This window comes from Populus nigra, chromosome 7 (assembly GCF_951802175.1).
Source record: "Populus nigra chromosome 7, ddPopNigr1.1, whole genome shotgun sequence".
NCBI lineage: Eukaryota > Viridiplantae > Streptophyta > Magnoliopsida > Malpighiales > Salicaceae > Populus > Populus nigra.
In genome coordinates this window covers 18,919,269-18,937,429 of record NC_084858.1, presented here as the reverse complement: position 1 = coordinate 18,937,429, position 18,161 = coordinate 18,919,269, and the positions used below count along the sequence as shown (strand labels likewise).

Sequence of the window (18,161 nt, the reverse complement as noted above, 5' to 3'; positions counted from 1 at the left end):
ATGTTCCCTTTTTTATATTATAAATCACTTATCTAATGAGTTTTAATTAAAATTATTGTAGAAAAACCCATAACTATATATAAATACTCGAACTTTATGAAACAATTTAATTAATCATCATATATTTAAATATTAAAAAAGAATATAAAAATATTAAATTATCTAAATGTAAATTATACATGTATTTAATAATGTATATTTTCTATATAAGTTTTTATTTAAATGACCATTATTTATTTATTTAATACATGTATATATGCTTTTTTATATTTTCTATATAACTTTTTGAATAGTTTTTTCCCCCACTTTTCCTAATATGTGTTTCTTATTTAACTTTTTTTTTCTTCAATTATACTATGTTTCTTATATTTATTTTCTTTTTTGGATTCAATAACCACTCTTGTGATTTTCATATAACATATTTAAAACATATTTTCTATGTAACTTCTTTTTTCACATACAAAAAAACCTTTTTTTTCAACACTATGCATTTTTTTCAAAATCCATCATAGAAAAACATTTGATTTGAAGTATATATCTCAAGACCATAGAATTTTTTTTGTCTCAATCCATCGTGGAAAAACCTCATTTTACTTTATTTAATAAAAAAGACTACATTGCTAGTCAATCCCTCTATAATTTTAAAAAAGGCTTCTATATATCATGTCCATAACATTTCTAGATATTAAAAATAAAAGACTTTAATTTTTTTTTCGAAGTATTTTAAGCCATGGATATTATATTTGTTAATATCTTGAATACAATTCATGAATATAAAATTATAATATAAAAAATGTTTAGTAAAACTTGAGTAATTCATATACAACGCACATGTTTAAAAATAAATCCTTGACCAAAAAATAATTTCGCAATATATACAAGATGTGGTAAGTGGGATTTGAACGATTAATGTCATGAATAAGCATTTTATGAGAAACTCACGTACTATTAAACCAACCCGTTATTCACGTTAAACATAGAGATTAATGTGAATGTGAACCCTAATATTGCATGTTAATTCTGTGTTTACAATAATTATAAAAGTTACAGATAATTATTAATCTCAAAGGGGCAATTAACCAATAGATTTCGAAGGGAAAGCAAGGCTGCTATGATAGCCTTGCCCCCTCGGAGTCAACAAAAGCATTTTGCACGCAGAACATCCATGGAAGAAGCGGAAGTGGAAAACCTTTACTCAACGTGCTAACTTACGAACTTGAACACGAAAACTTGAAAAAGTTAGGACAAGATTCCCTTTTTAAAGTCTAACCACCACGTTTTTTTTCTTTCCAATTTCCTGTAATTAAGAGATTCTACTACATAGAATGATATCCATATATTTCAATGTTTGAGAGTGTGATAATTTTTGTTTTACACCTTTCTGTAACTAGCTCTGTGACAGCCAAATGCAGCATATATTGGATTTCCGTAACTCTTTAAATGCAACTAAACTAATTAACGTTGAAATTTCGTATTTGAGTATTTAGTTTTGTTACTATATTCTGATTATATATCTATATATATTGTTATTTTTCTCATTCTCTAAATTAAAAAAAAAATATAAGAAGAGTATTTGTTTCCAATATAAAACCACTAAAATCATTGATTTTTTTTTAAAAACATTCCCGAGCTTTAAGCTGACAAAGACATTGATACAAAAAAATAAAAAATAAACATTTAGCTTCGCAAAATTCTAGTCCACGCGGCCAGCAACAATCCTTGCAAAAGTTTTTGTTTTCTTTGAATCTTTGCTGGTAACAACATCGGCAAACAGTACTGAAAATTAACAGCACAACAGCAGTGGTTTTCTTTTAAAAGATAAGGGGAAAAATTGAATGAAAAAAAATTTCGAATCATTCGGCAAAAAATTGGTTATTATTATTGTTCAAACTAACAATGTTTTTAATGCAGGAATTATTCTTATTGAATCAATTTTTAATGTTCGGTCCTAATTGAAGAAAATATATTTTGTTAAAAAGGGGAAAAGTCTTTTTATATTCGGGCAAAATCAAGCCACCTGTAATTTTAGACAACAAGTAATGATGATCAGAATTAAAAGGGTTATTGATGTTTATGATTCAAGAACTTATAAAGCTATCTATATTTAAGCTTGTTGCCCACAAAATCTAGAATGGTTTAATTATTAATAACTTTCTATTATTATAGAAATTAAAAAAGGTTTTTTTGAAGTTAGACCGCTATGACAGAATATATTGTCTTGAAAGATACTAATGATGACATTGACACGTAATCGAATTCCATCGAATGGCTAAGGATACATATATTTCTTGCTGGATTGTATAATGACTTTGAACAAGTTCGTGGAAAGATTTTACGTAAAGAGCTGATTCTGGACTTTGAAGAATGCTACGTTTTGGTTTGACGAGAGGTACGTAGTGCATGTGCATCATAGAACTTTGAAGGGGCTTTGAAAACTCTGATGCTTTTGCTTCCACGGCTTAATTAAGAACATCAGGACTAGACTAGGCCACACCAGCCTAGAAACATGAATGGTTACAAATGCTCTCACTGCAATCAGACTAACAATACCAAAAGTCAGTGTTATGAACTTATCAGATATCTCGAATGACGGGATCATACTCGTGATTCATGAAAGAAGAATTTCAAGAAGACCTCCACTGCAACAACTATATATTGAGATAAAAACAGAGAATATGATGATGTTATTGAAAAAACCCTAGCATTGGTAGTAGTCGTAGATAATGATAGGGGGGTTTTAAATATTTGTACACTTATTTCTATAGCATATGAATATAATTGATTCTTGTGTTATAAATCACATGAGACATGTCTCACCTCTAAATTTGTTCTCATGTAAATTTGTTTCTACTACAACTGGTATTTCAACTCTAGTTATCAATGGAATGGATGATTTTTAACCTTTATTAACATTTTAAATTTATATTCCATTCTAGTTGTTTCGCCATTATATTATAATTTATTGTTAATTTCTCAAATAATCTAAGGTTTATCTTATATGATAATTTTCTAGCTAGATTTTTACGTGTTTAAGGATATCCGAACTAAACAAACAATTGGTTATGGTATGAAGTGAAAAAAAATATATTACTTCGACTTAGTACCAATATGACCATTTTTAATAATGGATTGCTTTAAGAAAAATAAGAAGACAACTAAAACCTGGTTATGACATCAAGGTTCAGGACATGCTTTCTTTGGTTATCTAAAAAATCAATTTTGAATTTATTTTTTAAAAAATAATGTTTCTAGTTTTTAATTTGATGTTCATGAACCATCAAATAGCCATCATGCTTTATATCAATTAAGTTTGAATAAAAACCCATATATAATACATTTTGATGTATTGGGTCTATTTAAACTTAAACTTTCTAAGTGGATCGTATTGATTTGTTATTTTTATTGATCATTTTACTAGAATGACGTAAGGGATATGATGAAATTCAAAGTTAAGTTTTTTTTGTATTTTATATGTAATCCTAGAAGAAAACATATTATTTTCACCGCTCAAGTTTCATTCTCGAATGATGTGTGGTTAATTTTTTTAGAAGGAATGAGAAAATATATATTTTTATTCAAGTCCAACATCTTACTTTAAAACTTTCTTATCCCAAATTAGTCCAAAAACTTTCATTCAATATATGACAAAAAAAATTATAATATTCAGAAAATAACTAATTGTATTCTATTAGTTATTTTCTAGAGCTTACTCTAAAAAAAAATATAAACATAAAGAGAAGAAAAATTATAAAATTCATAACCTCTCAAAAATAACAAGAATATCTCCACCTAAAATTCTTATCTTCTACTTTTATCTTTTTATTTTTTTAAAAGTAAACTTCATATAATAACTAATAAAATATTACTAATTACTCTTGACACCGTGAAATTACTTATTTTATGACATAGTTTTCCTGAAGGATATGGTAACTGAATTTTCTCTTTTTCAGTCAAACATCACAGCTGCCATTCTCATTTTTCGAGAAGTAAGAAATTGTAAAAAGTTGAAATTCTTTTCGTTTGTTGAATAGGTATAAGTAATTTTTATTTATGTTAGGTCAATTCTCGCTCAAATTTATGGTATAGACTTTAACAATTGGTGACTTAAGCCGTGTTGTTTTGGAATAAATTATATCATCTAATGCTTGTAATACTTTCTAAGAAATTGCCAAGTCTGACATTTTGATCTCGTTTTCCTTCATACAGAAGTGAAGTTGAAATCATGAGGTTGCCTCCAATTATCTAATGCCATGCATAGTTTTGCTTTGCTTCTTTAGTTTCATCAAGTTCCGGCTGCCATTGACAGGAAAGCGAGTTATGGATTAGCCATTTTAGGGCCAGCTCGATCGGGCCATTGAAATCCAAAGTTCCATTTAGATGGGCCGACCTTCACCCCAAATCCTTTTGTAGCTAATATCATGAATATGTCATCCCACTTGATTTGGATCAATTTTATATTTGATATTACTTTATTTTTTAACTTACCTTTAAAAGGGTTGAATATGTGAAGGAAAAGGTTAATTAGAAGACATGTTGGTTGGTGCTGACATTTTAATTCAAGCATGTATATAGAATGGATGGATTTGACTGCCACAGTAAAATTAAATTTTTACCCGAGATGGTGGATTTCTGCCCTTTGATTCTCTCATCTCTTCCTTAATTGTAGGTTCCTAAAATAGATCATAAAAACTAGAACAAAAAAATTGCTCAAACAAAATATCTCAAAGAGAGACTAAACTACCTATATAAGAGTCACTCATCAAACACAGCTGCATGTTGCAAATCTCAACGGAGGAGAGGTCCAAATGTTAGCTTACCACTTAAACATCCTTGGCCACCAATAAAAAAAAGTCAGGAACGAGGAAATCTTATATCTAGTTTTTTTTTTTTTTAAAGGAGGAAAATTATGCAAAATAGGCAAACATGAGTGTGGTAATAGAATAAAAGAGATTGATGCATGACAATGAGATATTAGGTGGTGATACACAAATCATATTGCTGAGATAAAAAAAAAGACATTAGAAAGTATATAGTGAGTAAAAGAGAGAGAGTTACTGAAGAGAAATTAAAAGTTTAATTACCTCGAGAAAGATAAATAAGGTGATTAAGAAGAAAATTGAGTTAATAAATATGATAGGCATAAATTAAGTCCTACAATTAAATATCTCTTGGAGTGCTAGGAAGAAAAACCCCACCCCTTTTTAAAGAGGAAAAAAAGAGGGATAATTACACGTAGCATTCTTAGTTTATTTTTTTTCACTTTGCTTCTATTTTTTTTTCTAGAAATTATACTATTAATAATTTGACAATAAATGATAATCAATATTTTGAAAATAACTTTAATACATTTTACATGCATGAAACATTACTATTTATAGATTGATTTGTTAAATCTATAACCTATGGTATACATTTTGAAATTTAACAATACAATAACATTGCATGGAATACAATCGTGGATATTATCTTAAGCTTTGATTGTTATCTTCTAGAGATTTGATAGAGTTTTCATTTACATTATTCTTGGTTGGTTAGAATATTGATTGGGTGGATTGTTCTTGCTAGATTTGTGCTTGACCCTCGACTGTGTTTTATGCATATTTGATTCTTGACTTAGTGTATGATTGCAGCTCAATGGATGATGTCTTAATAGCCCCCTGCAATCTTAACAAGAATTCATGAAAGTTGAGAGTGGTTAGAAGAAGGTTAAATCTGAGATTAGGAAGAGATTTATTGAATTTATCAACTTAGTTCATCTTATGAAGAAATAAATTTAACATGGAGAGCATTAAAGTCAACTAAATCAGGGACAAAATAAAAATCAATTTCAATGTGTTTTGTATGTGCATGAAACGCTGGATTGGTAGGTTGTGTTGATGTTGTCATACCAAAGGGTAGGTGATGAGGAAAGGGGAAAACTAATTTCACGTAAAAGATATTGAAGCCATATAATTTCAGTAGTAATGTTTACAACAACACGATACTCAATTTAAATGCTATAGTAAGAGATTGTCCACTATTTATAGGAGTTTTAAGAAAGAAGATTGGATCCAAGAAAGATGAAATAGCCGCTGGTAGATCATTAATCATTAGTAGAACCAACCTAGTCAGTATAAGAAAGGCATGAAGCTAGGTGTTGTTGTAGCGAGTAAGAAGAATACTATAAATTAATAGTGTTCTTAAGATAACATAGGATTCGTTTAACAACACTTAAATGATTAATTGTTGGAGAATACATGAACTGATAGACTTTGCCTATAACATAAAATATGTCTGGGTATATGAAGAAAAGGTATTGAGAGATCCAACTGTGATATGATATGATGTAGGATTTAAAAATGAAGAATCCTTAAATTATGATAATTTTATGAAAGAGGTTATAGGATGAGACCAATTTGGCATTGTACATATTAGTTTTATAAAGAAGGTCAGTAATGTAGTGGCAATGATTTAGAATGATACCATGGAAAGAGTTTGGGACTCAATACCTACGAAAAAACTCAATCAACCAAGATCTTTTAGGGTTTTTTTTTAAGTGAAGTTGGGTGATAAGAGTTTGGATATAAAGAATATTTAGACCAGTAATAAGAATCATATCCATATAAATTAAAACAAAGAGCTTGATGCAAGTAGATTTGAGAATAAAGATAGATAAGTCATTCATGGAGCCAACAAGTCCAAAGGAGAGAAGCTTGAAGCTAAGCCTAGAAAAACATGCATATGATGCTTGTTTGAGGTTGTATAGTACTTTATATAAAATAAAAAATATGATTAGGGAGTAGAGGATAAGAATTGCCAGGTGGTAAAGTCTTGTAAACACCCTCGTTGAGAACACCATGTAGAAATGCATTTTTAATGTTGAGTTGATGTATAGGGTATTGAGCTTGGACTGCATGAGAGAGAATAGTCTAGATGGTAAGTGGTTTGATTACAGGACTGAAAGTGTTATCATAATCAATATCTTGTTATTGATGAAAGCTTTTTAAAACAAAACAAGCTTTGTAATGCTCAATAATACCATAAATATGATGTTTAATATGAAAAATCCATTTGCAACTGATAATATTCATATAAGGTTTGTGAGGAAGCAATATCCAAGTTCAATTATGCATAATAGCAAAAAATTTATCAGCCATAACACAGTGTCATTTTAGATGTTTAAAGAAATAATAAAACAACTTGGTTAATTAATTTGAGTTGTAGTAACAATGAGTAGAGCATGTTTAGTTAGAGCTATCATATAAAAAAGAGTTGTTTAGGTTTGAAGATATTATTGTGAGACCTTGTTGTCATTGGATGACTTGGAAGTAGATAAATGTAATTATACATATATGATATTGATATAGAGGTAGGTAAGACTGGATATGATTGTAGAGAGTCGTTGGTATTTTCTGCAATAAATGGTGATAAAGATTGAGGTTCAGTGCAAGATGGTGATAAGTAATGAGGACTTTCTTGAGTGTGTACCCATGAAACAGAAGAAACATGTGAGAGTAAATGGTGAGGGTCGTGATACAATAAAGCCCGGTTAGAGGTTAGAGCTTGAACGTTTGAGGGATTAATAAATGAGAATTGATTTTCATAAAAAAATGATATGACATGAGACAAAAATATGACTAGTAGATTGATAAAGACATTTATAACCTTTGTGATGAGAGTTATAACTAAGGAATATATATAGAGAGAGGAATGTAAATAAAGTTTGTGATGATGGTAGGTACAAAGATATGACCAACATGCACATCCAAATATTTTTAAAAATTGATAGTTAGAAGTGCGATGATATAAGAGTTCAATAGGAAAAATATTAGAGGTGATATGAGAGGGAAAACAATTGATAATATAGGTATATATGAGAAAAAGTCCATCCCAATATGTTTATGGGATAGAAGCATTAAGAATAATAGCAAGAATAGTTTCAACAATGCGGCGATGTTTACGTTCAATAGAGCCATTTTGTTAGTGAATATAAGGGAAAGTTATGCAATGAGTAATATCATGCATTTTTAGATGAGTGTGAAGACAATGATATTCACCACTATAATCTGATTAAATAACTTTTATTTTATGATTAAAGTGATTTTTAACATGACATTTAAAGTAGAGGAATGTTGATAAGATATCAGACTTGGCTTTGATAGAAAATAACCAAATAAACCTGGATAAATCATCAATGAAAATGATATAATAACAAAATCCATTAATTGATAATTGAGCAGCAAGACCCCATACATAAGTAAAAATTAAATCAAAATGATTTTTTAGAGACATTTGATGATGATTTAAATGGAAGACAATGACCCTTACCAAGTCGGCAAACATTATAAACAATAATAAAGGTGTAAGATATAACTAGTAAATTATGTCCAAATTATTTCTTTGACTATTCTTAAGGAGAGGTGCCTAAGATGAGCATGCAATCGGGTGAGGGATACATTTATACTAAGAAGGGCAGTGAGATGTTTAGTGATTTTTAAAAGATTATGAAGATGATAAAGACTTTGTTTAATATTGATTTTGAGAAGGGTGAGTCCCAAATACTGATCATTGACACAAAAAAATAAAAAGTGCAATTCAAAATATACATGATTATCTTTAACAAATTGATAAACAAAGAAAATATTTTTATTTATAGTTGGAACATGAAAAACATTATGAAGAAATAATTGTTTTGTGGGGGAATAAATAATAAAAGATCCAATATATGGATATACAAGCCTTTACCATTATTGCCCATTTGAACATTATTATGACCGTTATTTGGAATAGCTTAAAGGTTAAGATGATTAAAATTAAATGTGATATGATGATTGGAACCAGTGTTAGGAAACCAATGCGAGTTAATAAAAGAGAAGGCAAATGATGATGGAGTTGTGGTGAGATATGCTTGTGAAAGAGTTGTAAGTTAAAATGTTTGGTCAAAACAATGCCAACATTTAAGTGCAGTATGACTAGTTTTTAAGCAAATTTGACAAAAAAGTCATGGTAAGTAGAAATGAAAGGAAGTATTCATAGAATTAGTAGGTAAGGAATGACCACGATGACATGATCAACCACAGAAGGCATAATGGTTGTCATGATGAAAAATAGTTCCACGATGAGTAGATTTGGGTTGCTGATTTATGAACAACTCCAAATTGCATAAGAATGAAGATTTTATAGCTAAAAGACTGAAAACGAGATCTTTTTGCTCTAAAATGACATGCAATGCAAATAAAAGCATTGAATCGACCGAAAGAAGTGCCCCTTCCTTTTGACATAAGGATTTATAAGATCGACATGATTGACTTGTTATTCAATGCATAATTCATGCATAAAAAAGAAGTCACATAGAGCATCTAAAATAATAGGTTAAAAAGACGAGTAGTAAATGAAGTAACAAGAGGAATATAATCAGATGGAAAGCCAACAAGTATATGTGAGATAATTTTATATTCATGGAGGTTTTGGCCAACGATATTGAGAATACGAGTGAGAGTTTTGACCTTTTGATAATATCTGAAGATGGATTGTCCATCTTTTTCAAATATATTTAGTTAAACATAAGGCATGGGAAGAATAAATATCAATAATTATAGGGGTGATGAATTTATAAAGGGTAGAAATAAGAGTGTCGAGGATGAGTTGATTAGTGGCAAGTCATTGAAAATTGACAAGATTAGGAGAGAATAGTCATTGAAAATTGACAAGATTAGGAGAGAATTCAGAAGAGTTGTTTGATGTTATGAGAAATGTTTTGGAACATGACCTTGAATATAATCTAAATAAGCAGTGGTACAAAGATAAAGAATACAAGAGGTTTTTTAAGAGAGAAGTTGTCTTTGGCAAGTTGAATTTTAGGAAGATTAATGGTGGAAAGAAAAGAGAAAGAGGAGAAGGAGGGAGAGTTATGCATAAGAGAATAAATTGCAGAATTAAAAGAAAAAAAATGTAAGAGAAAAGAATCAAATATGGTCTGATACTATAAACAATAATAAATATTTTGAAAATAGCTTCAATACTTTTTACAGTCACGAAGCATTAGTATTTATAGATTATTTGCTACATCTATAATTTATTTATGGTATACATTATGGAATTTTAAAATATAATAAAACAACATGGAAAACAACTATGAATATTATCTTCATCTTTAATTGTTATTTACTGGATATTTAATCGAGTTATCATTTGCATGATTCTTGGCTGGTTTGAATGTTGAATGGATGGATTGTTCTTGTTGGATTTGTGCGTAATCTTTGGCTGTGGTTTTTTGCAGAATTGATTCTTGACTTGGTATATGCTTGTAGCACTATGAATGATGTCTTAATATATAACACTTTATATTCTCAGGTTCTCCAAAAAAAAAAAAAAAAAGTCAATAAAAAATCAAATTATTTACAATATTGCTATCATATGGTATTTAAAAGACTTAAAAGCTTTTATATCACAACTTTAATATTGAATTAGAAAAAAACCTACCCACGATGGATAACTTATTTTTCTTTCTTTTCCTTTTCCTTTTCAATCTTCAACAAGCCCACAAGAAATAATTGGAGCCATTATCTTCCAACGAGGAAAGATGAATGAAGGAGCTGATTCTCCCATCTCTTGATTGTTCCTCCTGATATAAATCAAACAACTCTCTCAACACTTGAAAAGTAACAAGCATGTAAAAACACAACTTATATTTTAGAAAACCAGTGCGTACTCCACAGCCATAAAAGTAGAACAGCAAGTTGCGACTATTACAACTCTGGGCTTTATGTGCTTTTCTGCAGCCAAATGTCAAAAGCATTGGCAGAAATATTCAGACAAGCATAATTATTTTCCATCAAATATGAACACCATAAAGGCAATGAAATAGTCCTGGTACTGCACTGATGAGGAGTGATGTGGGAAGAAAAATTGACTCCAAGTTTTAAAATTTATAAAAATCTATATAAAGGATATCCACGTTAATAATAATAATAATAAATCTATAAAGAATAATTTCTATACCAACGTGATTGAAATACACAAACCTATATAAAGGAGTTGAGACTCCTCTAGCTGAGAAAAACAATGGTGCAAGTTAAAAAACAAAAAGAAAAGGAGAGCATCTCACGGAAAAAAATAAATCAAATCAAAAGTCTTGCAATCCGCATGCATTGAAACTTCCTTGGCTTCTTCATATAGCCATCAACATATTTCATAATCAATAGATTATCACAATATGTTAATCAATAGAGTAATTCTTGAAGCTCTTGAAGGGAAAACGGGTTTTGAAAATTAATTTAGGTGTTTTTTAGGATTTGAAAAAACAAAAGATATTTAATAATTAAAAATTTGAGCCAAATGCACTAGCTAGATCCTTGATATGTTATTTGGTTCAATTTTAGATAAAATAACTCCTTTTTATTTATCAATTTATATATTTTATAATTTATTTTATTAAACGGATCAATATAATTTTATTTTTCAACTACACCCATGACTTAAATGTCTTCTTCTCTTGCATAAAAAATTAACTTGGATTCTTTCTCAGAAAAGCATGAATTATAGAGCTAGTGTATCTATATAACATATTGAAGTATGGAACCCAAACACCACCCAAATCAAACTTTATATGCCCTGTGACTTGCTCATCAAGTTCAAGTTTGGTAATATTTTTTTTATATGCTTTTGCAAAAGTATTTATGGTGAAATGTATTAATGGATGTTGAAGAAGGGTGTCTTTGAGAATAATTAATACTTTGTAGATCTAATTAAGGAATTATGTTTTAATTAGGAACTCAATCTAAACATAGATTATAGTTGTTCTTGGTATTTTTATGTTATGTTACATCGTTCGATGGATTAAAAGCAACCGAATAATGTTTGATTAAATTTTATTGCTTTGCTCTTACGACATAAAATGATTAACATGGATTGTACTATAAATACTTAAACAGGTGTTTTAATTTCATTCATATTAAATAATATATGACTTCTTAAACTACGTAGAATGTGAATATATATTTAATCACAATAATTCTTAAATTAAAAAAAAAGTTAAATAGAATAATATATAGACACGTTTTTTCGACTGTGTATATATATATATATACACACACACTGAAATAAATTTATGTAAAACATTATTATATTAGTGTCTTTGGTACGTGTAATTTATTAAAAAAGAAGAAGATAAAGCTGTTATTTTAAATAAAAAAACTGAATTCTACAATGAATATTGTTTTTGGTTAAAAGCAAAGGTTACTCTAGTTTGTTTCAAAAGCAATTTCTTTTTTTAAATGATAAATGTTTTGGTTTCAAAATAAAACAGATATTAAACAAACACTATTTGTTAAAATAAACCTATATTTTAAAAACATAATAATAACTAACAAACACATAAAAAATTATGAAATATTTATTTTTATCTATGTTTTAGTATCTAAAAGTTCAATGAATCCTGACTACCAAACCATTTGAAGCAATCATCATTGATATAAAATCTATATTATTTTAGGTATTTTTAATTTAATGATTTTTCATTTTAAAAACTTTTAGTAAAATATGTGATATCACAGTACCAAAACCTCATTAACCATTTAATTAGCCACGAAGCCATAAAAAGTGAAACCCTTCCTACCAACAACAGCCCCAATCCATGGCTACAAAAATTCTCAATTGTTACGCGAAACACAGGCAAGAACATTAATTATAAGTAGTGCATTTACACCGTTGATTATTGCTCTTCTAATAAAAACAATTATAAAGCATAATTTTTATAATAATTTAATATTAAAAAATAAAATTAAAAAAAAAACACACAAAATATTATTATAATAAATAGTAATATGATGTGGCGACGCTTTTGCATTCTCCAAAGACATGTACTTTCTAACGATAAGTATACAGACACCCAATCACCGTTAGAAGTAAATATCTTTTTGGAGAGTCCACGTAAGAAGACGTCGTTCCACGTTAAAATCGACCGGCAGTCTCATTGGTCCCTGTCTTTGGCTCCATAAGGAAGAAAAGAGAACTTCAATAAAATCACGCCACGTGTCAAGAAAGGAATAGCCGCCCTTTTGCCGCGTGTTCCCATTAGGAAAAGTCAAAAACCAAAGGGTAAACTACAGTCTTGCCCTGAATATCCATCAATGTTCCACTTCAACCTCATATTTAAAATTTTTCCTTTATTACCCTATCTCTGATCTATATTTCTAAATATTTTAAATTTTAATTTTGTCTTTTCTACCAAATACAGTAACCTTTTCAATTATTATTTTTAATTTTCATCTCATATATATTGCAGTATCCGACTAAAACACTTAAGAATCTGAATAAAAAACCTAAAAGAAAACAAGTTTAAAGGTAGATTATTTAATGGTTAAGACCAACTTTGGAACCTCTTGGAAACTACAAGGATGAAATTTAAGACTATTAAATACCAGGAGTAGAAATAGAATACTTATGAATCTATAAGGACTAAAATGTAATTTACCCGTCAAAATTTCAAAAATCAACTGCCTTGAACCCTCACTTTACCTCTAGTCGCTCTCCAAGAAGAGTGACGTTTTTAAACGCTTACTAGCAGAGAAAGAAAAGCAAATCAAAGACCAATTCAATGATCGGTATTCAACTCCAAAAACCCTCTCCAACTACTCCAATACTACGTCCTAAAACCCCACAAGTTAGTTTTTTCACTCGACAAAGCTATCTAATTGTACTATTTTGATGGAAAATAATCGGCTTGATGCTCAATCAGCAGCAGAGAAGGCGGTGTCTGTGATTGGATTTGGATATGATTTGACTAAAGATATTCGATTGTCATCTTGCAAGCCAGGTCCTTTTGGGTCGAGATTGATCGAGCTAGACCTGGCTCGAAACCAAGAGCTTTTTGTTCCTGGTGGGGTTATTGTTCAGAACGTGCCTAATGGTATCAAGTGTGATAAAGGGGAGCGGACTAGGTTTCTCTCTGATGTTCTCTCTTTCAATCAGGTATGCCATTAATTCGGATATTAAAGATTTTGTGTGATTTGGGAACATATATTTAGATGAAATTGGAAACATATATATGGCAATTGTTTTTTCAAGATTGGAACGGTTGCTTTTTTCTTGTTCTTTTTCTAGTATTTGGTGTGTGCTGAGTGCTGACCATTAGATCAATGGTGCTAAATTAGGACAGTGACTGAATTTGGATTAATAAGAGACTACCCCTTATTCCAAAATTTACGAGTTTGATCAAAACAATGTCTGGAGTAATCTTTAGAGTGATTCTAATTTTGTGTATTGTTAATTTCATTGTAGATGTCGGAGAAATTCAATCAGGAAATGTGTTTATCAGGTAAAATTCCCTCGGGACTGTTTAATTCCATGTTTGACTTGAGGGGTTGTTGGCAGAAGGATGCGGCTTCTGCAAAAAATCTTGCCTTTGATGGTTGGTTCATAACACTATATAATGTTGAGTTGGAAAGGTCCCATATAACGTTGTCTGAAGAGATGAAGCATGAAGTGCCTGCAACATGGGATCCTGTTGCCCTGGCTGAGTATGTTCTTTTAAACTCAAAGCTGATCAACTTGTTTTAAACTGCTCTACTTATTAATTGGAATAACCTGCAGAAAAATGATTTTGACTCGACTTTTTTCTTGTTATGAATAAAACAAGGGTTACAGGGAAGTAGATGGTTCATATTAAAATACAACTTAAAGAGTACTACTATACTAGATTTCAATTTAACCCGCACGTCCAACATGGCAATTTTTTCCCCTTCTGTAGAATCTATTTTAGCTCCCAAAAATAGCTCATTTTGTTGTTTAAAATTAGATGATAGGTTTAGAAGACTCAAACATTAGATACATGACGATATTCAAGTAGAAGAGATTATTGAATAGGAAACTTTTTACGATATAGACATATCCTGAGGTGGAAGCAATTTGCTTCAATTTGCCATGTTTGATTTTAATAATACAAAAATAAAACCTGTGATTTTGATGAAATGAAACCTCAATCAACTTATTAAGATTGAATTAATGTTGTTCTTGAATAACATGATTTTCCAGGTTCATTGAGAAATATGGTACTCATATTGTTGTTGGGGTAAAGATGGGAGGTAAAGATGTGATACACATAAAGCAGCAACAAAAATCAAATCTTGAGCCCCCTGAAGTGCAGAAATTGTTAAGGGAATATGCTGATAAGAGGTTTTCAGGAGATGCAAACCCTGCTGAATTATCAGGAAAACCAAAGGTACATTAAATTTCACAAACCCATCATTGTCATGGTCTCCCTCTAAAAACTTATTAGAGAGGATATACAATGCATGGTGCATCACAATTCCAAGGGTGAGAAACGACTGAATGATTTTTTCTTTCGAATTGCCAGTAATTATCACGGGGCATGTAATATATAAGAAGACATGATGGTGATTAACTTTTTTCAATAAGGGATTCATGTTTACTGTTTCAGGATGAACACATTATGCATTGGGATTTCCATGGAGTATTTGCCCATTCGAGTAGGCCACCTGTCATTACTTCCATAAAGAATGAGGTGAGCTTCTTGGTATATGCTGTAACAGATGTTTGAGGCAACCTGCCCCAAACAGGTCAAGATATTTATTTGATGAAATTAATTCTTATGCAGCATATAACGAGCATTTGTATCCGAAGGGGAGGTGTGGATGTTGGCCAAAGCCATAACCAATGGCTTTCAACTATATCACAGTCGCCAAATGTTATTTCAATGTCCTTTGTGCCTATAACATCTCTTTTGAGTGGTATTCGAGGCAGTGGATTTTTAAGCCATGCGGTGAATCTCTACCTTCGATGTGTGTGCCTACCTCTCCTCTATATTTTGGTCTCTCCATGGCATTAGTGTTTCGAGCATGCTGCAACCCTTCATTCAATGAATATGTAGGAGTTTAAAAAACAAATGAACTGCATTCCATGACATAATGGCTTTGACACAAAACTTTGCATGTTTTCTAGCCACACTTTTGAGTTTGAATCTGATTGGCACCTTTAGCCTAATTGCAGTTTTGTGCTTGGTTGACTTTTTGTTTGTGTGGTAACCATTTCCTGATCACTCCTTGCATAGATTCAACTGGATGTCAGAGGATATGCAATTGGTTTGTGAACTATTGCAAGATGTCGTGGAGGTCAATGCATGCATACATTTAGTAGATTTGATGCTCGGTGATTCTCATTGTTTGGATGCATCCAGTTCATTTATATTTGATAAATGATCACACTTGAATTTCCTTCATTTATGTTTGAGAAATTATTTCCCTTGAATTTCATCATATCCTTCATGTCTCCATTAGTTTTGGCACCTGTGCTCATGTTTCATCATCAATCATGCAGACAAACCTCCAATAGAGGAACTCCACCAGTTTTTAGAATTTCAGTTGCCTCGGCAATGGGCTCCAATATATGGTGATCTGCCTCTTACTCTCAAGCGCAGAAAACAAGCAACTCCATCGCTTAGGTTCACCATCATGGGCCCTAAGCTTTATGTCAATACCACACAGGTGATTTCTTGAACTGCAGCTCGTTAGAATTACTCATAGCATTGATTCCAAGATCTTAAAATGGCATGTGACTGCTGCTGACACCTGTACCTGGATCCATAAAGGTGTAACTTATAAGCCTAGGTGTCCTTTCTTAAAACTCTGCTCGTGGAGCGGAATACCGGAAAAAAAAGAAAAATCATGAAATAGGAATTGCCTACCCGCTTTCCTTTCGGTCAGCTGCCCATAAGATAATCATCATTAGTATATGTCCATAGTCAGCATAATATAGTTAATCACCAGAGTGTGATTATGCTTTTCCAGAATTTAGCAGATAATCATCATTGTAGTTTTAATGTTCTTAAAGATTCTAAATCCATGCATTGCAGGTTGATTCTGGAAATCGGCCAGTAACAGGAATCCGGTTATATTTGGAGGGTAAGAGAAGTGACCATTTGGCCATCCATCTCCAGCACCTTTCCTCTCTTCCCAATATGGTCCAACTCTCAGATGATCTCAGGCAAGAGCCTATTCATGAACCTGTAGAACGAGGCTACTTTGAACCAGTTAATTGGAGCATATTCTCACATGTCTGCACTGCTCCAGTGGAGTACAATGATGCCCGCATTGATGACCCTGCTTCCATTGTCACAAAAGCCTGGTTTGAGGTTAAGGTTGTTGGGATGAAGAAAGTTCTGTTCCTGAGGCTTGGATTCTCAATGGTGGCATCTGCAAGACTCCGCAGGTCAGAATGGGATGGACCTTCAGCCTTGTCACGAAAATCAGGGGTCTTCTCGATGTTGATTAGCACAAGGTTCAGTGCAGGATTGAATCCACCTGAGAAGCCAGTGAAAGTGGACTTAAATTCTGCAGTTTTTCCTGGAGGCCCCCCTTTACCATCTAGAGCACCGAAAATGTCGAACTTCGTGGACACAAAGGAAATGGTGAGGGGTCCAGAGGACCCGCCTGGATATTGGGTGATCACTGGAGCCAAGCTCTGTGTGGACGGTGGTAGAATCTCAATTAAAGTCAAGTATTCATTGTTAGCCATAATGTCGGAGGAGTCGATGATGTTCATGTAAGAACATGCAGAAGGGAACGAATGTGTTCATTCGTACAGTTGTAACTGTAAATGATAACAATGTAATTTTCTTAAAATACTATTCCGAAGGAAATCAGATTCGTTAAATGTCAATTGGTCCAAAACTAGGATAGCAAAATAACTTCAAATTTTTTCTTGGTCTGCTTGGCAGTTGGCATTTGGTTCTGAGTAAGGGGACTTTGCTGTCTGATTATCAGAAAATATATAAAAAAAATATTGAAACATGATGAAATTCATAATAACAACATGCCAGAAAGAATGGAAGTATGTTGAGACAGGGAGATGTAGGGACTTGGAAGCTTATGTGAATCAACAGCAACACAACATTGAATTGTTATGATATCGAAGTATAATTTTTAAGTGATTGAATTTTTACTAATTGAAGTGGTTTTCCCAGTTTAATTATGAAAATTTTTTTCACTTTCTTGTGCCTTCTCTTCTGTACAAGTAGGATCTGAAATTGTAAATTCTGCTTTTTAACACATCCACTTTATAAACACTATTTTCATCAGCTCAGAAGCACAAACAAGTTCTCAAAGTAGAAGCTACAATGCATTGATGGTTGACAAACAGCCAAGGAAAGTCGATTTCTCACAAAT

The 18,161-nt window shown here is 31.3% G+C and overlaps 1 protein-coding gene across 1 annotated transcript; it reads left to right on the top strand.

Moving 5' to 3' along the window:
• Positions 1–13,516: 13,516 nt before the first annotated feature.
• Positions 13,517–17,655, top strand: LOC133698415 (MACPF domain-containing protein NSL1). Its single transcript, XM_062121324.1, has 7 exons — positions 13,517–13,950; positions 14,260–14,498; positions 15,013–15,199; positions 15,419–15,502; positions 15,596–15,779; positions 16,315–16,481; positions 16,850–17,655. Exons 1-7 carry the CDS (start codon positions 13,687–13,689, stop codon positions 17,540–17,542), a joined length of 1,818 nt encoding a protein of 605 aa, XP_061977308.1. The 5' UTR covers positions 13,517–13,686; the 3' UTR covers positions 17,543–17,655.
• The last annotated feature ends 506 nt before the right edge of the window (positions 17,656–18,161 follow it).